Consider the following 25,710-nt stretch of genomic DNA (forward strand, 5'->3'; position numbering starts at 1 on the left):
TTCTGTTTTCCTACTGACTGCTCTCTTTACAGCGCTGCAGGATATGAGTGCTACATTGTTCGTCATGATAATGCTTCACATGCAGACACTCCATAGTGTTCTCCACTGTGATCAGAGGGAATTCCAGGACAGCTGCCCCCAGTGGTGAATGCAGCTCAGCACATCATGTCCTGCTCCGTCAGGGGTATTTACTATCTCCCCTCAGGAATCAGCCCACATATTTTCCAGTTTTGGATCATAATGGTGACCCCCCCTCCCCATTTCCCCTTGCAGTAATGACAAATCTGACTCTGAAGTGTTAATGTCAGAAAGGGCTTACATAGGAGCAAGGCTGCCCCCTTCTGTCAGTATCAGGTACTGTAATACAATCAGATTCTTCACCACATGATGACCTTGCCAAGAAGAGAGAGGGCACAAACATTAAGGAACTCGGCAGTGACTAATGCTTCCCATGACGAAGACCTCCCCAATATCATGACACAGTGACCTTCATCGTTAAGGTCTGTCCCAAGCAACATGATCATTAACAATAAGCAATTTACACTTCATTAGTAGTGAAATCTGTGAAGACCCATGTCAGGAAAGGCTGTAGCCCACTGTACAGTGTCGGGACCACCATTACTTTCAGGAAGAAGTAGAGCTGCCAACAATCATCTCTATAAAATACGTTTATTTCATACGTTAATAAGACACATAAAAGACGACGGGAACAAAACGTTCTGATGTCTCAGGACCTGCACGTAATGTCCCGGATACAAGGGTCTTGTCCTGATCCACAATTGTAGATGCACCCAAACAAGTCACTGTATCCATGCACCACACTGACTGATGGACGTAGGGAACGGGGTCCACGCTGCAGATCCGGGGTAAAAGCAGTACAGAAATAAAGTGAAAAGACCAAGACAGATGAGGACGGCTCCTGCTGCTCACAACAGCCAGATGAGTTGTATGCTGAGGCCGAACATTACATGTACGAGCAGAGGTTGTAATATTCGGCCTCGCCATACTACAGCTCACGCACGGGCAGAGGTTGTAATGTCCGGTCTCAGCATACTACAGCTCACGCACAGGCTATAATGTTCGGCCTCGCCATACTACAGCTCACGCACGGGCAGAGGTTGTAATGTTCAGTCTCGGCATACAGCTCACACACGGGCAGAGGTTCTAATGTTCGGCCTCAGTCCCAGGAGCAGATTTTCCAGTTTATCTTAAATCCTACAAAGCAAAGTCAGACATAAGTGACATTGATGGCAGTAAAGGTCGCTGACCCCTGCACCACCCCGATCGATGGCTCAGAACGATCCTATACCGTCCCTTCCCGTCACTAGGACAATATCATTAGTTAGCGTAGATTATATCATGGCGGTTACACAACATACAACTTCCGGATATCACAACCACAGCTCTACTCACTAGAAAACTATTCAACATTATCAAAGCTGAAAATGGAGAATTCCAGATTGAAGACTGTAGAGATAATGACCGAGAGAAAATGGATAAAGGAAATGCTTTTACCATTGTCACCGATAGAAGTCTGCACTCGGAACATTTATCCTGATGATTGTAAAGGCGCAACAATCATCTGTTATTGGTGTAGTGGCAGCGAAGGCGCAGGGTCATGGGCCGAGCGGTCATCACCCACCACTGGATGACAGTGACCAGCCTTATTCAGGTGTCTTATTGGGTTCTATTAAAGGGATAACAAGCGACAGGAGAATCATTGTATCCCCCATCTTACAGACCACCATTACATTCCTGTATACTATTCAGCCATTGTGCAGAACTGTCCACCTGCTCTCCCCAGCATACAGCTGCCTGCAGATCTGAAGAAGGGTCAGGTGTGTAACGGGCTGCTCTGACATAACGCTGGGAACGGCTATTTTCATAGGACACTTAAGCAGTTGTCATCGGAAATGTATTACTGATGAGGAGGCTGTAGTTGGAGGATTCTGGAATCACCAAGATATACGGGAGGGGGAGGGAGGAAAGGAGATTGGGGAATGGAAATGTACGCCGTATCCCAGAGAACACATTGCCCAGGAGGTGACGTCAGCACACACCATATCCCAGAGAACACATTGCCCAGGAGGCGATGTCAGCACGCGCCATATCCCAGGGAATACATTGCACAGGATGAGACGTCAGCACGTGCCATATCCCAGAAAACATATTGCGCAGGATGAGATGTCAACATGCACCATATCCCAGAGAACACATTGCGCAGGAGGCGACGTCAGCACTCGCCATATCCCAGGGAATACATTGCACAGTAGGCGACGTCAGCACGCGCCATATCCCAGAGAACACATTGCCCAGGACGTGACGTCAGCACACACCATATCCCAGAGAACACATTGCTCAGGAGGCGATGTCAGCACGCGCCATATCCCAGGGAATACATTGCACAGGATGAGACGTCAGCACGCGCCATATCCCAGAGAACACATTGCCCAGGACGTGACGTCAGCACACACCATATCCCAGAGAACACATTGCCCAGGAGGCGATGTCAGCACGCGCCATATCCCAGGGAATACATTGCGCAGGATGAGACGTCAGCACGTGCCATATCCCAGAAAACATATTGCGCAGGATGAGACGTCAACATGCACCATATCCCAGAGAACACATTGCGCAGGAGGCGACGTTAGCACTCGCCATATCCCAGGGAATACATTGCACAGTAGGCGACGTCAGCACGCGCCATATCCCAGAGAACACATTGCCCAGGACGTGACGTCAGCACACACCATATCCCAGAGAACACATTGCTCAGGAGGCGATGTCAGCACGCGCCATATCCCAGGGAATACATTGCACAGGATGAGACGTCAGCACGCGCCATATCCCAGAGAACACATTGCCCAGGACGTGACGTCAGCACACACCATATCCCAGAGAACACATTGCCCAGGAGGCGATGTCAGCACGCGCCATATCCCAGGGAATACATTGCGCAGGATGAGACGTCAGCACGTGCCATATCCCAGAAAACATATTGCGCAGGATGAGACGTCAACATGCACCATATCCCAGAGAACACATTGCGCAGGAGGCGACGTTAGCACTCGCCATATCCCAGGGAATACATTGCACAGTAGGCGACGTCAGCACGCGCCATATCCCAGAGAACACATTGCCCAGGAGGCAATGTCAGCGTGTGCCATATCACAGGGAATGCATTGCGCAGGATGAGACGTCAGCAAGTGCCATATCCCAGGGACACATTATCCATGTGACATCATTGTGCACCATATCCCAAGGTATACATTGCGCAGGAGGCAATGTCAGTGCGCGCCATATCCCAGGGAATACATTGTGCAGGAGGCGGCGTCAGTGCGTGCCATATCTCACGGACACAGTGAAGGTGAGAAGTCAGAGCGTGCCATATCCCAGGAAATACATTGTGCAGGAAGCCGCGTCAGCGAGCGCCATATCCCAGGGAATACATTGCGCAGGAGGCGACGCCAGTGCGCTCTACCTTGCAATGGAAGGATTCTGGAAGAAGCATGATAAACGGATAAGCCTGCATATTGGCGATTTACCTTGAGGTCTTCCCTTTCAATTAGCAACTTGATTCATGCGACATCTGTTGTGTTATCTTGGAGATCCAATGCTGCTTCTCCAACCTAGTGGGAACACAACATATAAAGCATTAGAAAACACAGGGCAGCACGAGGCCTTGATTACATATATAGTTTCTCTCACACACATGTACACATCGCCCTGTAGATCAATATTGTGTCGCCATCTGACAACCTTAACCATCCTCACAGTCTAAGGGTTTTTATCTCACATGAGTCACCGATATTCTTGATGTTCTCTTATGAGAGGGTCACTTCACTCAGCTCATGGTCTTGGATTGGACTGCAGATGCTTCACCCTTCTTGGTTTGTGCTATATTGGTCTTGTGTAGTTGAAGGTGGTCTTAACTTACTCGCTGTGAGCCTGTAGGACGATCTCACAGCTTAGGCCACTGTGGTTTTGTGTCAGGCGCAGTAAGAAGACCATTGTGGGGAGGCCGAGGGCCTTGGCCTTGACATAGTCTGCTTTCACTTGCCCGCGTCTCGCATAGTCAGTCACTTGGAAGCGACCAGCACTGGATGGAGGAGAGAAAAGGTACCATCCATAGGTAAGCGGGAACATGGGCTGGTCACATACTCTAATACAAGGCATGAGCGCTCAGGTTTTCATTGTATAAAGCTCTGATTCCGCTTGTAACACATGACATTTACAAGAAGAGCGTCACATCAGCCTGCTTCTTCACCTTCTACCATATTATGCTGGAAAGATGAATTTCTCTAGTTCTCATATACATACTTACTCTGTTTTGCTGGATAGAAGCAGCAAATCGCTGAAAAGATGGAGATAGATAGGTTTGCTGGCAAGACGCGGACGGTGACCAACACCCATCTCTTGGAAAAATATCCTCACCAATTCTCCTTGGTGAACAAGCACACGACCCCTCGAGATAAGCGGAAAAGACTGCAAAAGGAGGTCCAGCAATTACAAGGCAGTCAAACAAGAACAGCCACCATGGAAGCAGTGGAGATCACTGGCCAGAATGAAGGATGTGTGGCTACATGGGTCGGGGGAACAGGGATTTGGGCCCATTCTTTGTACACAGCATTGTATCATTACATAAAGAGGTCTCTAACGTGATGTGGTTTAAGTTTGTGAGGAATAATTGGGAAATACGCACCGAACATTGAGAAGATCCATTTTCTTGCCATGTCCCATAGGTCAGGAAACAAGCGGTTACCGTAATGACTTTCTTCTAAATGATATATACGTGAAGATAAATAGGTGAGAAGCCCTCACCTTGGTGTGGAGGAAATCTATCCTCTTCTCTAGTAAGACCAGCTCCTCTGTTTGCATCATGCACCTCACCCCATCATTACACCGAGACACAATCTGCGGACAGAAGACACAGCCGGCTCTGTAGACTGTTACAGCAGTTTATATCAAATACAATTCATGATGTGATGTTTTAGACAAACTCCGCTCAGAGGATGGAAAGGCTTTACTTCTGGCAGACTGGTCAGCTGTGAACCTACACTCAATATTAGACCTTCCTGGCCAGTTACTCCTCCAGTGCTCACCTCTCCAACTGCAGACGCTGCCTCACGTACAGATGACGACAACACAACGTTACTCTCTGACAACTTCAGGATATTCTGCAACAAAATCAATTTGTTGAAAACCAGATGGGCACTACACCTCTGGATTCACTGACGCCCTTTTACCTCCAGCAGGATTTTCAGGCGCGTTATCCTTTGGAATGGTAGAACCAGGAATGATTTCAGGAGTTGTCTCTTGCATACCGGCTGCTCTTCCAATTGCTGGAGCACCTGCAGGAATCTTCCATTTTCTTGACTGGTAGAAGATAAAAGATCAGCGTCAACAAAAAGTCTTTTGTGATTACATTCTGAATATCACCACCCCCTTTCATAAATGTTAAGGTCTAGAACGTGGAATATGAGCCTGTGCACCTCTGAAGACATCATGCTGAAAACCAATCGAGCCCTCACACTGACTCGTGTGTAAAAATGGCTGCAATATTGGTTGTCAACGCTTTAGCAAATGAAGAAAACTAACAAAGAAATAGCTGAATTATACTTCTAAGAACTTGTAATTGGACAACTCTGAATTCCATTAGAGTCTCAGGCTGGACCTGAAAATGGTTACGACTTATCGTGTGCTAATAGATTGCACACAGTGATTGATATCACAGGATAATGTCATATGAATATGGTCATGTTGCAGTTGCCCACCAGATATGAAATTGTGACTTGCCCGTAGCTGTCACTATAACTTGCAGGCCACAATACAACCGCATTTACACTCCTTATGCTTCAATGTAGAAGCAGTATTTTGAGACTTTTGGTGATATTACACATTTTGGAGTCACTGTGCAATTCTAGCCTTATATTTGAGTTTAGTAATGAGTTCCCCTTAAGACTAAGAAGTTGAACTATGGGAATACTAGGACAAGTCCAATCATTGAAGCTGTTCTTGATAACATCCATGCTACCATTGCAATAGTGAGCGCAATAATGTCAACCGGGTCAGATACCCAATGATCCATATTATACAAGATTCCAGCATTATAAATGGCACATGGAGAGCCAGATGCAGATTTTGCACTAGAGTCCAGGAGCTTCATGTTACTCAACACTTTAAGTCTGTTCTGGAGCGACTGTGGATGATGTAATCAAGAGGCAAACCTTTGTCCTTGTCCTGAACTTACATTAACTGCTGCATCAGTTTTTCTTGGTACATCTGGTTGGTGACATAGGGAATGTAAACTCGCTGGAATTCATTACAATGCCTCAGAACTCTGTCACCGATATCATGTAGGTGTATGTCCTTCTCCAAACCTTCTTCCAGATCCAGAAGAAATCTGCAGATATTGGAGACTACAGAAGTCAATTTCAAACTGTAAAACAACCAAGAAAATGATTACGAGTGCACTGACATGAGCTATACAGAGAAACGGACCTTTCACTGACTTCTCGAACACTGGGAAGATTGGAGAACAGGGTGTGCCTGTCTGAGGTGCCCAAACACTCCAACAGTCTCCGGGATTTCTGGAAATGACCAGTGGCTACAGACAGACTGCGCTGGTAGGAAGCCTCCGACGTCACCACCTCAAAAATAGCCTGTGGACCAAGATCCAAAATTATGAGCCAGAGTGTTACAGTCTGAGCAATTAGAAGTAGATGGAACAAAAGTTGTAGTAATGAATGGAGGCACCTCACTCACATAGTACAACTCAGAGGCCAGGCCCATAGTCTTCCGAATATTAGTGGCACCAAGTTGTATAGTGAAAGCCATAGAAGTTTTTTTGGCCTTCTATATCAAACAGCCATGTGACCAGTGTGAGTCTATACTGGATATCAAACCGTCAAAAGAGATAGCATTGATAGCAACAGGTAGAACTGGCTATGAAACCCTTTCATGACCCAGCCCTTCCATACAAGGACCATTCAGCCAGTGCTCACCTCCTGAAGTTGCCGCTTCTGGGGGCTCATTTTCTGAGCAATGCCCTTTCCTTTAACTTCTGGAAGTTCTTGCCACAGGGATGCGGTGTAATGCGAGGGTCCTTCATTGTTCACATTACTTTCAAGTATAGAAGAAGAGAAGAGACCAGCAAAAGAAAAGGAGGCATCTACCGAGAAGATAGCCGGGGACAATGCTGGAGCTCCATTCGTGTAATAGACACAATAATCTTGATATAGCGGCTCTGAACAAGGAACGAAATATAGAATATGAGTGATTATGGACATCAACACAACCAAAAGGAGCGAACCACTGAAACAGAAGCTCTACTAACGCGTGTGCACAAACTTGGACTCTTTCCGCTTCCACCGACGAGACTCCATCAGTCTTCCAATCAGGCTAAGTAGAATGACATTGTTATTAGCACAGAGGTTCAGGTCAATGAATCGATTACATTCAGTGGTCTCAGTGGAGGCTTAACGTTACATCATTTCATCACACATCATGGAGATTTGAAGAATGTTGGCTTATAAGGTCTGATCAGCTGCAACGATCGAGGTTTATGAGCCCTCAGTGAATCTAATGTGTGGTCAGTGTAGTTTAAAGAATTTAATGAACCACTCAGAGAAATGGACTCCTTGGCGTACACAGCTACAGTACAGCCAGAACATATGGCATGCATGTCTCCACTAACCATGCTGGTAGAGCGTTTTACCCAATACGGTTCTTTAGTCATGATGATCATAGTTCTAACTTACAGCATAAAGGCTTCGTGGTCACTGTTACAGTATGGAGTCTACATTGTAGCCAGTCGTGTCTAAGAACTCAGTGTCACATTAGGAAAGTGATAGATGAATTGATATATTTACAGGATCCTGGTCTAGTGGTGAAATCAGTCTGTGGTCACCAGATGAGCCCCATGAGCCGCCTCCTATCTGCCAAAATCCCTGGCTTCATATTTCTCTGAACCTACTAATCCGAAGAGGCACCGGCTGGTAGGAAAATGTTTGCACCACGCCATCCAATGGCAAAGGAATGCAGATATGGCGGCTGGACTAGGGTCCTGCAAATCAATCTGCTCATGTCTAAGTAATCTGAACAAAACTATTGCAAATTTAGTCTGGAGTAGTTGCCCATAGCAACCAATCCAGGTTTTAACAATGAAAACGGCCCTTTGCAGCAATTCTGATGTCTCCCTGAATATGTCACACTACATTCCCTCGTGATTATGTTTCAGACATACATGAGAAATTCTAAATTGAGCCTGGAAATAATGCATCTTGTGAGTCATAACAAATAAGGAATACATGGGTTTATGCTGAATTGTGCATCCGAAGCATTCCGGGTCTACAGGCATCATGAAATTCGCACAAAATCAAAAAGACTGTTTATCACCTTGACCAATTTCTAAGCAAAGAATCGCATGATCTGATGATGGCTAACAGAGAAAGCAAAGCATGGACAAGTAGAAGAAACATAGGCATAACTTAAGAATTTTCTTCCTAAAACAGGAAAACAAATTACAAAAAGGCGCAAATGCAATAATGAATCTGGTCCAATGACAAGAATTGGTGGTGTGGATCTATTACATCTGAGTTTATGGTGGGATGTACCTGGGTTTTGGGGGGCTTATGTTCATGCTCTGTTCTTCCAGTACTTTTTTCTGAGGAGGTGGGTTTTCTGAGGAGCTGAGCAGAGGAGCCTCTTGTACATCAGTCTTTGTGTCCTCTTTGTATTCGAGTCCCATAGAAGAAATACATGGGTAAGTCGGACAGAAAGGAGGTTGGTAGATGGGATTGTTGAAGACCTTAGATCCCCCGAGTTCACGTTCTGAAAGAGATTTACAAACATTATTCTTTCTACTTGCCGCTGGCCTTTTCTAGACACCTCCATCATGTGAATCTCTCCCAAGTGGGGGACCGGAGTACATTTGCATAAAAATTCGGACATTTTAAATTAAATCGCAATGATTCGACCGCAAACATCTTGAAAACATAAAAACGCAGACTAACACGTAAATAGACTTAAAAGTGCACAAATTAAAAGAATTTAGCACAAATCAAAAACAGGTTAAAAACACCAAAAAAACAGACAAAAGAGGTGCAAATGCAATAATGAATCAGGCCTATAGTTTCTAGTAGACATTAACCCCATACATAATTAGTCAGACCGACAATATATCTCCTCTATAGTCCTGCTATACAACACTACTGGCCTGATAGCTTAATGCACTACATCCTGGCACAAGGCCTCGTGATAGTGTCTGTTAGCATCTTCCTGTACTGCATTTACAACGCAGACACTGAACAAGCAGAAAGGTCAGAAAAATTAGATACTATTGCATGGTACTTAAAAAATAAATAAAGCTACAGAATTGTGAGCACAGTTCTGGATGCAAATGGAGTGTAACCTGAAATCCAGTGATCGTTTTCTCTACAATAATAATGTTACTGGTGATCACCATGTTTCCTGTACACTATATACAGAGCTCATGTGTATAATGGCACTGGAGATCACTTACCTATATACTATATACACAAAGCTTGTGTATAATGGCACTGCTGATCACTGAATTATCTGTACACTATATACAGAGCTCCTGTGTATAATGTCACCAGTGCTCACTATTACCTATACACTATATACAGAGACTATGTGTATAATGGCACTGCTGATCACTGTATTACCTGTATATTCTATACTATTTACAGAGCTCATGTGTGCAATATCACCGGTGATCACTGTATTACCTGTACACTGACATTATGGTCAGAGCTCGTGTATAATGTCATCAGTGATCACTATTACTTGTACACTATATACAGAGCTCCTGTGTATGTCACTGGTGATCACTGTATTACCTGTACACTGACACTATATACAGAGCCCATGTGTATAATGTCACTGGTGATCACTATTACTTGTACACTATATACAGAGCTCCTATGTATAATGTCACTAGTTATACCTCTACACTATATACAGAGCACCTGTGTACACCGTCACCTGTAATAATTTTAGTGTTATTAATTTTTGTTAGTGATCATTGTGGTATTATCTAGTCATTCTTGTATGTGTTGGTAATATGTGGCAGTATTATTTGTCCTCCTTATATGAAAATTATTGGTAATATTGGGCTTGGTATAGTAGACTGTTTAGTAACAGGATGGTGGTTGTATTCAGACACTGCAGTAGTTATATGTGCTCATGGTGTGGCGGCATTATTTGCTCACTTACAATATGAAAATACCAGCTAAAAGTGTCACTTATAAAATGATCTCGTTACTCGGTTTTCTGTGTTCTATATTTTATCTGTTTTTTTACTAATGGGGTGAGGACAATGTCTTTATAGGTTGACAATGCCTCTTGGGCCAAAGCATCTAAGCAACATCCTGGGAGTAGTATGGGGGGGTACAGGCCTAGATTTTGCCTTGGGGCCCATAGAACTCTGGTTACGCCACTTGCAGGATAAGCACAGTAGTTGCTCCTCATGTGACGTACATTGAAGTTACCGAATCACTGATCAGTGTGTGATGACGGAAGAGTAGGACATGTCCAGGATATTAGAGTAAGGCCAGGGTCACACTTGCTAGTGCAATGCGAGAAACTCGCGCAAGTCTCTAGCATCAATACACTGACGCAGGCGGTTCGGACCGGAGTGTTCAGCTGCATAGAAATGATGAATCCAAAGGGAGTTTGTAGCTATATTCCGCGCTGCCGCTTTAGACAAATTCCAGGAGAATGCTGTATGATTGCAGTGGTTTTATTCTACGCGTTTCAGGGGTCTCATGCCCCCTTCATCAGGAAATACCACAAATACATACAGGTATCACAGACATAAATAGGTTTGGAAGGATGCTGGATTTCAAAAAAATGAGCGCCAACAAGTCAGATGATGCAGTGTCAAAGTTCAATGACACCACATGGTTAACAGTTAACCTAAGATATATTACAAAAGAATACGTATTTTAAAAGATTTTTTGATTAAATTTTCGTTTACAAAACAGATAAAGTCAAATTTACGATTTAAACAAAAAAACAAAAAAAAAAAAAAAAAAAAAAAAAAGGGGAAGGGGGGAGTTTATTCCTGTTTAGAGGTGGATACCTTACAAGTGGACTATCGTATGGAAACAGCAAACCGCTTTTTTTCATTGAAAGCATTGCAATCTTTATACAAAAAGGGGAAAAAAGTAAAAACATAATTTTAATTCTTTACCAATAAAAAATATATAATTTTAGTTAAATTCTAAAAAATTAAATATAAAATTATTTTTTAGTATAGAGGAAATGGGTTAAAAAATAATAAAAGATGCTAAAAGCAGCAACACACGAGAAGCTGCACAGCAGCCAGCGCTGCTCAGAATGAGAACGCAAACAGCATGGATTCATTACTTCACTAATACAAAGATCATGGGCAAATTTTAGATATAACATGAAGCACATAAAAAAGGGGGTTAATATCAGATGCAGCAACACACAGGACGCTGTGCAGGAGCCAACTACTGCTCAAAGAAAAAACGCAGGATAAAGCGGCAGAGTGAATGGGTGGCTTCATTAATAGATAAGATCGCAGGCAGCTTTAGTGTTCACCCCCTGACACATAAGTCTTTTTACTGTGAAGGAGTGGCAGTAACATTCTTGCACTGTTCACTAATCTCTATGACTAGGCAATATATGCATGGGAGCTGAGTTAAAGGAGAAATAAGATACTATTATCAGCCGGGGTCATTCTTTCATGTCAGACTAGTAGAATTAGTAGCGCTTACCCGGGCTTAATTAAAGAAGAAAAAAAAAAAAAAAAAAAAAAAAAAAAAAAAACACCCTTCAAAAAATTCTTCAAAAAATGCAACTAACAGAGAAAATGTTTAAGACAGAGGTATGAAAGTGATTGCTCCCAAGGGCAAAAGGAGCTAAACCTGATAAGAGGCTATACAGGATTTTCATATATATAACACTCTTTTAGAGCTAACGCACAAGCAATATTTAAGCAAATACATAAATAATTTTTTTTTTTTTTTTTTTTTTTTTTTTCTTCCTTTTTCTTTTTCTTCCCCCTTCCTCTCTTTTTTCCTCTTTCTCCCCTTCCTTTTTTTTTTTTTTTTTTTTTTTTCCCATCAGACCAAGGAGGCACAGTATTGTAAAATTAATTATAAATATAAATATAAATATAAAATTGCAATTAGGTATTGCATTAAGTGCAAACAAATCTATAAAAAAATATATAAAAAACCACAAGGCGGGGACTGCATAACTAGGTTGACATTATAAACAAGGGAAACTGACACAAATAGTGCAAATAAAATTTTAAAATTTTAAATTTAAATAGAACAAAGAGAAATTATCGCAAAGAACTCAGAAGCCATCTATACACATGAGGGTTTTTTTTTTTTTTTTTTTTTTTTTTCCTTTTAAGGTTGCAGAGCATGTGAATATAGATATAAACAAAAATTCCACTGTCTAGGTAAAAACCTCAGTTATTTCATTTAGACCCTGTGGTTTCAGACTCCCTAATTTGTAGATCCAATAGGCTTCCTTTCTATTTAGTTTCGTAGATCTGTTCGGTGCACATTTAGGTATATGATCGATAGGGCTAATTTTTAATAGTTTCGAATTCTTATTATGTACCAAGGCGTAATGTCTGGACAGCCCATGAGTAAGCAGGCCTTTTTTAATATTATGCCGATGGGAGTTCAGTCTGAGGTGTAGGGGTTGTGTGGTCCTCCCCACATATTGCTTACCACAGGGACATTCAATGACATAAATGACAAAGTCAGAGTTACAATTTAGAACAAAAGGGATCATAAATTTCTCTTTGGTAGAAAATGAAATTATATAATCAGCTTTATGATTTATATTAGAACAGCATAAGCAGTTCCTCGTGCCACATTTAAAGATTCCTTTAGTTGAATTCAGGGTGTAACCGTTAATGGGGCTAGCATGAGGTCTCAGGCGGCTAGGGGCTATTAGATCCTTGATTGTGGGGGCTCTACGGAATGTAACCCCGGGATTCCTAGGAAGGATATTGTTCAGAATGGGATCGTTCAGTAATATATGCCAATTCTTATGAAAAATTCTACGAATTTCATTATGTTCAATGGAGAATTGCGTTATAAAATTCATTGAAAAGTTCTTATCAGTAATAACTTGCTCTTTAGGCTCCAGCAATGCTCTCTGATTTACTTTGATAGAGTTTTTAAAGGCATTCTTAATTAAATGTGAAGGGTATTTTTGGGCAAAAAATCTTTTCTTTAAAATATTGGACTGATCTTTAAAGTCAGTATCCAATGAGCAGTTTTTTCTAATCCGGTGAAATTGATTGTTAGGAATGTTATTCAACCATTTATTGTAGTGCCCACTATTAAAATGAATGTAGCCATTGGTGTCTACTTTTTTAAAAAATGTTTTGCTACATATTCTGTCTTCTTTAATAAAAAGGTTAATATCTAAAAAATTAATTAAAAGACTGCTGTAAGCTGCTGTAAAAGAAAGATCCCAGTCATTACAATTTATTGTCTGAATAAAAGTTTCAACATTGTTAGTGGAGTTGTCCCAGATAAAAAATAAATCATCAATGAATCTTTTATAAAAAATAATATTTTTGCTCCAATTTTCATTCAAAATAAAGGAATTTTCAAAAATCCCCATGAAAAGGTTAGCGAAAGTAGGTGCTACCTTCGAGCCCATTGCGGTCCCCTTAACTTGTTGATAAAATATTTTTTCAAAGGTAAAAAAATTATTTTTCAATATAAAATCAATACCTTTTAAAATAAAATCCTTTTGAGCCAAAGAAAGTCTAATGTCAGATTTTAAAAAATGATGAAAACAATTCACACCTACATCATGTGGAATATTAGAATAAAGTGCAGTCACATCCATAGTAATGAAAACATATTGTGGTTTCCAAGTGATTTCTTGGAGTAGATACAATAGATGAGTTGAGTCTCTGAGGTGACTTTTTAATTCAAATACATGCGGTAACATAATCCTATCAATGTAATGAGCTAGATTAGAGGTTAGAGAGTTAATACCCGCAATTATCGGTCTGCCAGGAGGATTGCAAAGACCTTTATGTACTTTAGGTAAGTGATAAAAAAAAGGAATGCTTGGGTTTTTAATGCTTAAAAACTTTTTTTCTTTATAATTGAAAATATTCTGGGAAAGACCCTCGATGATTAAAGCATTATAGGCTGTAATAGATTTAGAATAATCGCTAAATGAGCTTTTAATATAGTAGCTAGTATCAGATAAAATTCTATGAGCTTCATTAATGTAGTCACATCGATTTTGGATTACAATCCCACCACCTTTATCAGCCTGTCTAATCACAATCAAACTGTTAAGAGAAAGGGATTTCAATGCTTGTTTCTCTTGTCTATTAAGATTAGGTTTCTTCCTTTTACTAATGCCCCTCCGTGTTATTTTTTCAAACTCTTTTTGTACAATATCGCTGAAGGCATTAATCTGATGACTTTTGTCCTCAAGGGGATAAAAATTAGATTTATAAGGTACATCGAGATGAAAAAGATCATGAACATCTTCATCCATTTCAGCAGAATCCTTTGTGGTGTTTTTAGCAAAATGTCTTTTGAGAGTTAATTTTCTAATAAAAATCTGCAAGTCCAAAAAGAGGTCAAAATCCTTCGATTTATTATTAGGGCAGAAGGATAATCCTTTGGAGAGAAGGGCTGTCTCACTACTGGTAAGATCATAATCTGATAAATTAAAAATATTAGAAGCATGACCCTCCTCACTACTTGTTAAGGTAGTATTTTTCCTTTCTTTTTTTCTCCCACCTCTTGTTCCTCTAAAGCATTTTTTCTTTTTCCTTTTTTTGGAAGAAAGAACTGATCTATTTGAGGTGTGCTCTTGAGAGCACAGGGTAAAAAAGGCACAATACCATTTTTGGAAACATTGGAGTTATCCAGTATAATGGTATTAATAATTTCTGAGGAAGTAATAGCACTTGTTGTGGGAATATTCACAGTATCAAGCTCATTAGTATTGAAAGGTTGAGAGGGTAAAAGCATGCTTGGTGTAGTATCATGTATAGATAAATCCAGTAATGAAATGGGAAGGGGGGAAGATACCGATAGGGAAACATTGCCCCCTTTCTTTTTGAAGGTGGAGGACATTTTTACTTTTTCCATTTCCTTATCAGCAATGTTTTTGTTAATCTGAATTTTAATCTTTTCAAGGTGTTCCCTTGCTTCAAGCAGGGTTTGGGAGTGATTAAGAAAACTCTTATTAAGAGCTTTGCCAGAGGATTTTGGAGTACTCATATTATCTGGGGGGATACTGGAGACAGGATTATTGTCCAGATTAGTAATAGGAGTTTTGGTATGGAGGGGTTGTGGGCTAGATCCACCCGAATCACCATTTGATTTCTTTATTTCTGTAAGAGATACAGTATAGGTCTGTTTATTAATAGGCTGTAGTGAAGCAGAATCATTTTTAGTAGAGGCAATTAAACAATTGCTCTTTAAGTTCTTATTCTCGTTATTGTTTTTTCGTTTATAATCTTCCCTGTCCCTCTGTAATTTTTTGGATTTCTTCATTATCGTGTCATTTTCTAGCTGCATAATAAATGTCGTCACATTTGAATTTATTTTCCTATATTCTGGGTGCGCTATAAACGGTAAAAGATCATTGGAGATTTGTTTGATCTTAATTGTTGCTATATCGCAAAGCTGGGACCTCTTTTTAAAGAGGGCAGATAACATTTCTGACATGCAATTATTTACAATATTATTCCAGTCATTTGTGAACTCACAGTCATCCGGAAAAGGTGATTCATGCATTATTCTGAGACCTCTGGGGCAGATATTTTCTCTCAAATAAATCGAGAGAAAATGAGCATCCAGATGAAAGTGAAGTTCTTCTTTAAGTGCTTCCTTGAAACTATAAAATATTTTACGAAGATTTCTAGTTTCTTCATCAGTAAATATGTGTTGATTCAGATCCACAGCAGAGCTGGGTTCAACACAACCAATTGTCTGTTTAATCAGGCGTTCTCTAGAGGCCAGTCGATTCTGAAAGTATTCCATAGTCAAAAAAAAAAAAAAAAAAAAAAAAAAGGTGAGAAAGTAACGGACCCTCTGCTGCTGTGCAGTCTTGAACCAGGAGGATTTTCCAGATCCTGCTAGTTGATAACTATTGCAAAAAAAGGGGGAGACAAAAAAGCGCAATAGGGTCTTATCCACGTTACAAAAGACAGTATATCATGAAATATGCTCACCTGGTTAGGATGAGATAAGAGCGTGTAGGTAGCGGCTGCTGCAGATCCACAGGTCTTCAGTGACCAAAGAAATGATGAATCCAAAGGGAGTTTGTAGCTATATTCCGCGCTGCCGCTTTAGACAAATTCCAGGAGAATGCTGTATGATTGCAGTGGTTTTATTCTACGCGTTTCAGGGGTCTCATGCCCCCTTCATATGTATTTGCTTAAATATTGCTTGTGCGTTAGCTCTAAAAGAGTGTTATATATATGAAAATCCTGTATAGCCTCTTATCAGGTTTAGCTCCTTTTGCCCTTGGGAGCAATCACTTTCATACCTCTGTCTTAAACATTTTCTCTGTTAGTTGCATTTTTTGAAGAATTTTTTGAAGGGTTTTTTTTTTTTTTTTTTTTTTTCTTCTTTAATTAAGCCCGGGTAAGCGCTACTAATTCTACTAGTCTGACATGAAAGAATGACCCCGGCTGATAATAGTATCTTATTTCTCCTTTAACTCAGCTCCCATGCATATATTGCCTAGTCATAGAGATTAGTGAACAGTGCAAGAATGTTACTGCCACTCCTTCACAGTAAAAAGACTTATGTGTCAGGGGGTGAACACTAAAGCTGCCTGCGATCTTATCTATTAATGAAGCCACCCATTCACTCTGCCGCTTTATCCTGCGTTTTTTCTTTGAGCAGTAGTTGGCTCCTGCACAGCGTCCTGTGTGTTGCTGCATCTGATATTAACCCCCTTTTTTATGTGCTTCATGTTATATCTAAAATTTGCCCATGATCTTTGTATTAGTGAAGTAATGAATCCATGCTGTTTGCGTTCTCATTCTGAGCAGCGCTGGCTGCTGTGCAGCTTCTCGTGTGTTGCTGCTTTTAGCATCTTTTATTATTTTTTAACCCATTTCCTCTATACTAAAAAATAATTTTATATTTAATTTTTTAGAATTTAACTAAAATTATATATTTTTTATTGGTAAAGAATTAAAATTATGTTTTTACTTTTTTCCCCTTTTTGTATAAAGATTGCAATGCTTTCAATGAAAAAAAGCGGTTTGCTGTTTCCATACGATAGTCCACTTGTAAGGTATCCACCTCTAAACAGGAATAAACTCCCCCCTTCCCCTTTTTTTTTTTTTTTTTTTTTTTTTTGTTTTTTTGTTTAAATCGTAAATTTGACTTTATCTGTTTTGTAAACGAAAATTTAATCAAAAAATCTTTTAAAATACGTATTCTTTTGTAATATATCTTAGGTTAACTGTTAACCATGTGGTGTCATTGAACTTTGACACTGCATCATCTGACTTGTTGGCGCTCATTTTTTTGAAATCCAGCATCCTTCCAAACCTATTTATGTCTGTGATACCTGTATGTATTTGTGGTATTTCCTGATGAAGGGGGCATGAGACCCCTGAAACGCGTAGAATAAAACCACTGCAATCATACAGCATTCTCCTGGAATTTGTCTAAAGCGGCAGCGCGGAATATAGCTACAAACTCCCTTTGGATTCATCATTTCTTTGGTCACTGAAGACCTGTGGATCTGCAGCAGCCGCTACCTACACGCTCTTATCTCATCCTAACCAGGTGAGCATATTTCATGATATACTGTCTTTTGTAACGTGGATAAGACCCTATTGCGCTTTTTTGTCTCCCCCTTTTTTTGCAACAGCTGCATAGAAAGACATGCAGCCACACACTCCGGTCCCGAGTGCCAGCAGCCGTGCCGGGTAATGAGGAGAGTTTCTCGCATTGCACTCGCAAGTGTGACCCCGGCCTAAGGGTGACCTTTGTGTAATTCCTTGGAGGACACTCCTTGGCCTCTGGAGTTTGTGCATTATCCGCTCATTGTTCTACACAAGCTAATCTGTTTGTTACATGGTTCCTTCTAGTATTTGTGGACTTGTGCCCCCTCATCTTTACACAGGGGGATAATCCGGCTCCAATGTCCTTCACCTCTTCAGCGGCGACAATGCTGCAATATATCTGCGATAATCCCTACTAGTTCACTATATACGCCAGGCAACAAAGGCTGCTCCTCCTGTGACCCTGGATGCGGTCACTGAGCTCACTGAGGCCATGGAGCCGGTGACTGGAGAAGCTCTGCAGGGCTTCTGGAAAGTCTTCCAGACATGATATTGTTCATCTCCATCTTGCCGATAACTACAGGGAGTACCCTCCTTCCCAATCAGAGTTCACCCGAGACACAGAACAATAAGTCATGGGGTGCTTGTGCCGGGGCTCCCCCAGTACCGTGCACCTCAACAACGTCCTCTCTTGGGTGCAGACACAACTTACAGCTGGCATAAGATTCAAAACACCCATTATGTCAAGAGTCTAAAAAAGCTGAGTGAGCACTTACATGGACCTGTCATGGTGAAGATCGCATCACTTTATTTACCTTCGATGTGGTCCAGGGCTGATTGTAAACCGACATCATCATAAGATTTCCACTTTCCACCAGTAACTCGCTTCTTGTGACGAAACAGTCGTGGCAGCAGTCCCCGCTCCTCCCTGCAGGTCTGCAGGTTCACCAGGGGCTTGCAGGCCTCTGGGCAGGAAGCGCAGCGCTTCACTGTCACTTCCACGGGTGGAGGAGACTCACTGTGTGAGCGTTTTCTGCAGAATAGCTCCATATCTGCAGCAGGAAACAATTGATTTAAAGGGAATCTGTCACCTCATTTTCGGCTTCTCAGATAAAAATATCATTGTATAGAGCGTTTTCTATACATTTCCCACCTAGTTTTGAATTGCCCTAACTCCCCATGTATCACCCAAAAATACGTTTTTCTTTCACGCGCGCTGTATGTAAATTAGTTGGGTCCAGTGGGCGGTGTTTTTGCTTCCCTCCATCCCCCCCTTGGCCGTTGTACGCAATATTTCAGGTAATTTCCGTAGTTCTGGTCCATATTTTGCGCGTGCGCATTGCAATCTCCACTCGCGCTTGCGCAATATGCTTTACCCAACTGCAGGCAAAGCCGAAAAGCATTAGTTCGCGTGCTCCGGTGAACTATGTCCTGGAACACAGAAATGGCAGCAAAATACTTCCAGGACATAGCACTTCCGGCGGCTACAAACTACTTTTTTCCGGCTTTGCCCGCAGTTGGGCAACGCATACTGCGCACGCGCGAGTGGAGATTGCAATGCACAAAATATTGACCAGAACTACGGAAGTTATCTGAAATATTGCGTACAGCGGCCAAGGGGGGATGGAGGGAAGGAGCAAAAACACCGCCCATCGGACCGGACCCAACTAATTTACATACAGCGCGCGTGAAAGAAAAATAGGTATCCTCTGTATCAGTCTGTCATTGTCAGTCTGTTTACTGTAAGTGATATCTGTAATTTGTATGTAACCCCTTCTCATGTACAGCACCATGGAACCAATGGTACTATATAAATAAATAATTTTTGGGTGATACATGGGGAGTTAGGGGAATTCAAAACTAGGTGGGAAATGTATTTATCTGATAAGCTGAAAATCAGGTGACAGATTCCCTTTAATGAACAACCCGTATTAGGCTGTGTGCACAGTGCACGGTGCGGTTTCTGCTGCGTTTCCGCAGCGGTTTTGCCGTTGCAGAAACGCAGCAGTTCCGCTGACCAAGTACAGTACAATGAAACCCTATGGGGTTTCAAAAACGCTGTGCTGACGGTGCGGTTTTTTCCGCGCGGTTTTGCTGCGGTTTACAATTGTTTGTGCGGTTTCCGCAGCGGTTTCATACCTCTACCACAGTAGAGGTGTGAAACCGCAGGGCAAAACCGCAGACCAAAACGCAGGAAAACCGCAGGTCACTTTACCTGCGGTTTTACCTGCGTTTCCGCACGGAAAAACCCGCAGCGGAATCCGCAACGTGTGCACATAGCCTTATAATCTACCACAGATTTACAATACAACCTGTAAGAATCACATACAGCACCCACTAGAGGATTCATGGAGAACTAGACTTACATGGACACTGAACAAGAAGCATCGCTTTATGCACAGCGATGTAGATGCATAAACCTGTGTTCAGAAGAAAGTGTCCATATATACAAAATAAGAGCCGATCCTAGGAGTTACAATCAGCAAAAAGGTGATACTAAGCTATATATATTAATATACGTACATACACCCAGCAGACAAGGCAGGAGGAGTGGTACAGCGCAGTGTATATATACAGGACAGGAGGAGGGGTACTGTGCAGTGTGTATATACAGGACAGGAGGAGTGGTACTGTGCAGTGTGTATATACAGGACAGGAGGAGTGTTACTGTGCAGTGTGTATATACAGGACAGGAGGAGTGGTACTGTGCAGTGTATATATACAGGACAGGAGGAGTGGTACTGTGCAGTGTATATACACAGGACAGGAGGAGTGGTACTGTGCAGTGTATATACAGGACAGGAGGAGTGGTACTGTGCAGTGCATATACAGGACAGGAGGAGTGGTACCGTGCAGTGTATATATACAGGACAGGAGGAGTGGTACCGTGCAGTGTATATATACAGGACAGGAGGAGTGGTACCGTGCAGTGTATATATACAGGACAGGAGGAGTGGTACCGTGCAGTGTATATATACAGGACAGGAGGAGTGGTACCGTGCAGTGTATATATACAGGACAGGAGGAGTGGTACCGTGCAGTGTATATATACAGGACAGGAGGAGTGGTACCGTGCAGTGTATATATACAGGACAGGAGGAGTGGTACCGTGCAGTGTATATATACAGGACAGGAGGAGTGGTACCGTGCAGTGTATATATACAGGACAGGAGGAGTGGTACCGTGCAGTGTATATATACAGGACAGGAGGAGTGGTACCGTGCAGTGTATATATACAGGACAGGAGGAGTGGTACCGTGCAGTGTATATATACAGGGCAGGAGGAGTGGTACCGTGCAGTGTATATATACAGGGCAGGAGGAGTGGTACCGTGCAGTGTATATATACAGGGCAGGAGGAGTGGTACCGTGCAGTGTATATATACAGGGCAGGAGAAGTGGTACCGTGCAGTGTATATATACAGGGCAGGAGGAGTGGTACCGTGCAGTGTATCTATACAGGGCAGGAGGAGTGGTACCGTGCAGTGTATCTATACAGGACAGGAGGAGTGGTACTGTGCAGTGTATCTATACAGGACAGGAGGAGTGGTGCTGTGCAGTGTATATATACAGGACAGGAGGAGTGGTGCTGTGCAGTGTATATATACAGGACAGGAGGAGTGGTGCTGTGCAGTGTATATATACAGGACAGGAGGAGTGGTGCTGTGCAGTGTATATATACAGGACAGGAGGAGCGGTACTGTGCAGTGTATATATACAGGACAGGAGAAGTGGTACTGTGCAGTGTATAAATACACAGGACAGGAGGAGTGGTACTATGCAGTGTATATATACAGGACAGGAGGAGTGGTACTGTGCAGTGTATATATACAGGACAGGAGGAGTGGTACTGTGCAGTGTATATATACAGGACAGGAGGAGTGGTACTGTGCAGTGTATAGAACATTTACATGTCAGACAAGCTTCTGATATGGTTGTATAGTTTTGTGAGGTTGTCGCCATCTAGTGAATGTATGATATTATAACACTCAGTGACCGGCAGTCAGAGGTTCATTCCTCTGCTCTATACGTTACTCATACATCCTCAGTCAGATGAGCGTTTCCCCACCTATAGAAATCTGCACCTTCTCACCAAACATCAGAATGATGGTGCCAATAAACTGTATGAACCTCAGAGTAGAAAAAAAAAAAAGCCAGTTGTTTCAGTGTTAGGCCGGGGTCACACTTGCGAGAAACTCGCACAAGTCTCGCGTCTCAATAGCCAGCACTCAGACCGGAGCGCTCAGCTGCATAGAAATACATACAGCCGCACACTCCGGTCCTGGGTGCCGGGTATTGAGATGCGAGAAGTTTCTTAGAAGTGTGAACCCAGCATTAGCAGGATAGTATGAAACACAGTAGCACAAACCCGTTCTTCCCAGACTATGGTGGACACCAGTGGTCTTGCGGCAGAGCAGACACTTCTGGCGGACGTTTAGCTGTGAACTCCACTGATCTGCTCTCACCATTGCCCTAATGCCGTTACCTGTCTCCCAAGTTGAGAAGCCGCACCTGAGCTCTGATATTAAGTAACCTCCGGCTCCCGGCTGGGATGAAGACCTGGGATGAAACCACCGGCAGCCGGAGTCTCCTCTCAGGCCTCCAGTGAGCCATCTACATGCGGCGTTTAGCTCGATCTCCATTATATAGGACAGGTCTTCTCATACAGTGCGGCAGCGAGAGTTTTCATAACAGCGCAGTCAGATGGCCACATAACACGTACGAAAATCACATCGCAATGCACGGCCCGGCCGGCGGCTCTCCTGTCCCGAGCGTCACAGCACGTACTTCTCGGAGACCACTGGTTTATTATCATTAACGACTTATTCAGTATTTATCCAAATGTTACCGAGAAAGACTGAGAAATATATGTAACATAGGCATCAATTACTACTGCAGGTGGTGCAGCATCAGGCGACCTCCAGGAAAGTTATACTACTGAAAGCCACTCATGATCAGTAATGTATGTATACAGTGACTGCACCAGCAGAATAGTGAGTGCAGCTCTGGGGAATAATACAGGATGTAACTCAGGATCAGTAATGTATGTATACAGTGACTGCACCAGCAGAATAGTGAGTGCAGCTCTGGGGTATAATACAGGAGGTAACTCAGGATCAGTAATGTAATGTATGTACACAGTGACTGCACCAGCAGAATAGTGAGTGCAGCTCTGGAGTATAATACAGGAGGTAACTCAGGATCAGTAATGTAATGTATGTACACAGTGACTACACCAGCAGAATAGTGAGTGCAGCTCTGGACACGCCCAGGAAGAGGAGGAGTGTTGCAGCTGAGCGTCTGCAGGCTGGGATTTTGCTAAGCTCCTGGGAAGGGAGGTTTTTCCTGCAAGGACTTTCCATCTGCCCCCTTCCCAGGAAAGAGGACTCTCCCTGGGACTGAGCGCCGGGGCTGTGCCCCTGGCTCCCACCCTCCGGCAAGCCAGCTGGGGGTGGGGGGCCTCATCCACCACCAGGAGGCCCAAGGCACAGCCAGACAGTCCCAGGGATGGGGAAAAAGCGGACACCAGGGGGCCGCAAGGCTCCAGGGTCCGGGACCCCTGAAGTGAAGGCTGTGGCGGGCCCTTCCCCCGGAGGTGCAGCAGCCGGCAGAGGTGAGGCAGGGCCCCCCCCTTAACATCTGGGGCTCCAAGGTTGCGGGAGAGCCAGCTACCACCTACGCCTCCCGCATTCATGCCCACCTCTCCGAGTACGAGGAGGCCGGCAAGCAGCTCAGGAGACTCCGGGGGGAGTTGGAGGGAGCCCGGGTCATCAGTAAAAACAGGCTCCCTGCCTCAAAGAGAGTGGAGGTCACCGCCACGGTCAAGCGGCTGAAAGGGGAGATTCGGGCCCTGGAGGACCGGCGAAGTACCATCATGGCCGGCAGCGGCCCCTTCCAGGAAAAGCTTCAAAACGAGGACCGGTTCAGGGCCATGGCCGGTGGGTCTCCTGGGGGGTCAGGAGTCCCCATCCAGGTGGAGGAAAGCGAGGAGGAGGAAGAGCAAGATGGCGCCCACACCACATCCGGGCCACCTCCACCTGAAGACCTGGCGGACACCAGCGTGAGTCAGGTAACATGCAGCGGGATAGCCCCCGAGCAGGTGGCCCTCCCGCTGGACTCCAGTAACGCGGAGGAAAGCGGGAGCGAGGGGGAGGATGGAGGGAGCGGGAGTAGTTCTGAGGGGGGCTGCCTCATCCTTAAACAAGTACGGCAGACTGAATCCCCAGCACGGTTTGGCACGCTGTTGTTTGGGTATGAAGTCTGCCCGGAGGATGAGGCAACCGGGAAGAGGAGAAACAGGAGGCGCAGGCGTAAGGCCTCTGAAGGCGTGGAGGAACAACTGGTTTTTGCTCCTCTTCCCGGGGCCCCTCTGTCCCGCTGTGTGGAACCCGCTACCCACCCCGGCTCGGGCCCTGTGGTGGGTCCGCAGCGAGGGAGCGGGGAGAGAGATGACTGTTGTGACCTGACTGTCGCATCTGGTGACAGTTCAGACCAGGGCAGCGACATGGAGGTCGGTGCTGGTTGTGGTGTTGGTGGTGGTGGTGTCCAAGCTCAGCCCTCGGTGGCAGGGGGGGCTGGCCTGGCACCAGGTAAAGTTGGTACAGCCAGGGCCGCACCTCCGGCGGAGAGTGCTGGGGCTTCTGGACCCCCCACGTACGGATCCGCTAAGTCTGGATCGCTAGTGGGGGTCCAGAAGCCTAGGAAGGGCGAACAGAACATCAAGCAGCAGCTGAGGCGGTGCAAAGTGCTGGTCGCTCCCATGTCGGCGCCTGTGGTGAGAGCGGGGTCTCCGGCACGTCGACCCAAAAAGGGGTCCGTGCAGGGGGCTCCGCCGCCGCTGGGCGACGAGGGGGAGTGGCCGGCCTTGCCTGTCTCAAGTGGTGGGCATGGGGTGGCAGCGGTGGTCCGTGAGGGGGGCGTGGCCTCCCCGAGTGTTGCCCGGCCTGCAAAGGCTGTGGCGTGCGGGGGGGGCATGTCCTCCTCGGCCGTCGTCCCACCCGCTGCGTCTGCGTCGCCCGGGGGGGCGTGGCCTCGCAAGGGGTCGCTGCTCTGCCCGTGGTGGCTGTGACTGGCGGGGGGGGGCGTGGCCTCAGCGGTCGCGGCTCCGCCCGCTGTGCTCGCGTCACCCGGGGGGGCCGTGGCCTCGCAGGGGGCCGCGGCTCTGCCTGGGGTGGCTGCGGCCGGCGGGGGGGCGTGGCCGCTGCGGGCCCGCTGCCCTCTGTCCCACCCACCCTTCTAAGTAATGCTGTGCTGCCCCCAAAAGCTGGCGGAGAGTTGTCGGGGTCCCCGGCCCACCTACCTTAATCTGGGGGTGCGGGGACTCTGGCGCTCCCTGGCAAGCCGGCGGTGGGGGTGAAGAAAAGTGCAGGGCAGGGAGCGGTGCCAGTGGCCGTCCCTGCCCAGAGCAAGGAAACCTTAGAAAAAGGAAAAAAAATGGAGCTGAAACCAGGAGCTGCTGTTGCTCCTAGGCCCAGCCAGGGCAGAGTGCATGATGTCATCTGCACTGAGGCATTTAAAGGGGCAGCAGCGCTCCTGGACAGGAGCTGGAGTAGCTCCCAGCAAGAGAGCTCAGGGCCCCCAGCAGGCAAAGAGAGGAACTGCACTGGTTCGGGAAATGTAAATAATGTAAATAATGTTACTATGTTCACCAATTGTGCGAGTGAGAGTGAGTACGAAAGTGGAGTGGACATATTTGAGGAGATGTTTGCTGAAGTGAATGGTGATATGAGTGACATGGATGAGGGAGTGAGTGCTACTGTGAATGTGGGTGAGTGTGCTGGAGTGAATGCTGGGGTGAATGCAAATAATAAAAGAGTGAATGGGAGAGTGAGTGGGAGGACGAATGAGGGTGCTGGCACAAGTGGTGGTAGTGGTGGGAGGGCTGGCCCGTCTGCCCCC

General features: G+C 44.5%; 1 protein-coding gene across 4 annotated transcripts; it reads right to left on the reverse strand.

Moving 5' to 3' along the window:
• Positions 1-655: 655 nt before the first annotated feature.
• LOC141085119 (rho guanine nucleotide exchange factor 19-like) lies at positions 656-22,490 on the reverse strand. 4 transcript variants are annotated; one of them, XM_073570232.1, is made up of 14 exons: positions 22,298-22,490; positions 18,628-18,864; positions 8,616-8,832; positions 7,337-7,401; positions 7,005-7,246; positions 6,502-6,662; positions 6,251-6,403; positions 5,247-5,376; positions 5,103-5,177; positions 4,822-4,914; positions 4,325-4,485; positions 3,938-4,099; positions 3,546-3,629; positions 656-1,215 (listed from the first exon to the last, which is right to left on the reverse strand). In XM_073570232.1, the coding sequence occupies exons 1-13, from the start codon at positions 22,452-22,454 to the stop codon at positions 3,566-3,568; spliced, it is 1,917 nt and encodes a 638-aa protein (XP_073426333.1). In that variant the 5' UTR covers positions 22,455-22,490; the 3' UTR covers positions 656-1,215; positions 3,546-3,565. The 4 variants fall into 4 exon arrangements, with proteins under 4 accessions (XP_073426333.1, XP_073426337.1, XP_073426336.1 ...); XM_073570236.1 differs by having other exon boundaries at positions 22,278-22,304; XM_073570235.1 differs by having other exon boundaries at positions 22,181-22,298.
• Between the last annotated feature and the right edge of the window lie 3,220 nt (positions 22,491-25,710).

This window comes from Dendrobates tinctorius, unplaced genomic scaffold (assembly GCF_039654945.1).
Source record: "Dendrobates tinctorius isolate UK_male_01 unplaced genomic scaffold, ASM3965494v1 ptg000028l, whole genome shotgun sequence".
Taxonomy (NCBI): Eukaryota; Metazoa; Chordata; class Amphibia; order Anura; family Dendrobatidae; genus Dendrobates; species Dendrobates tinctorius.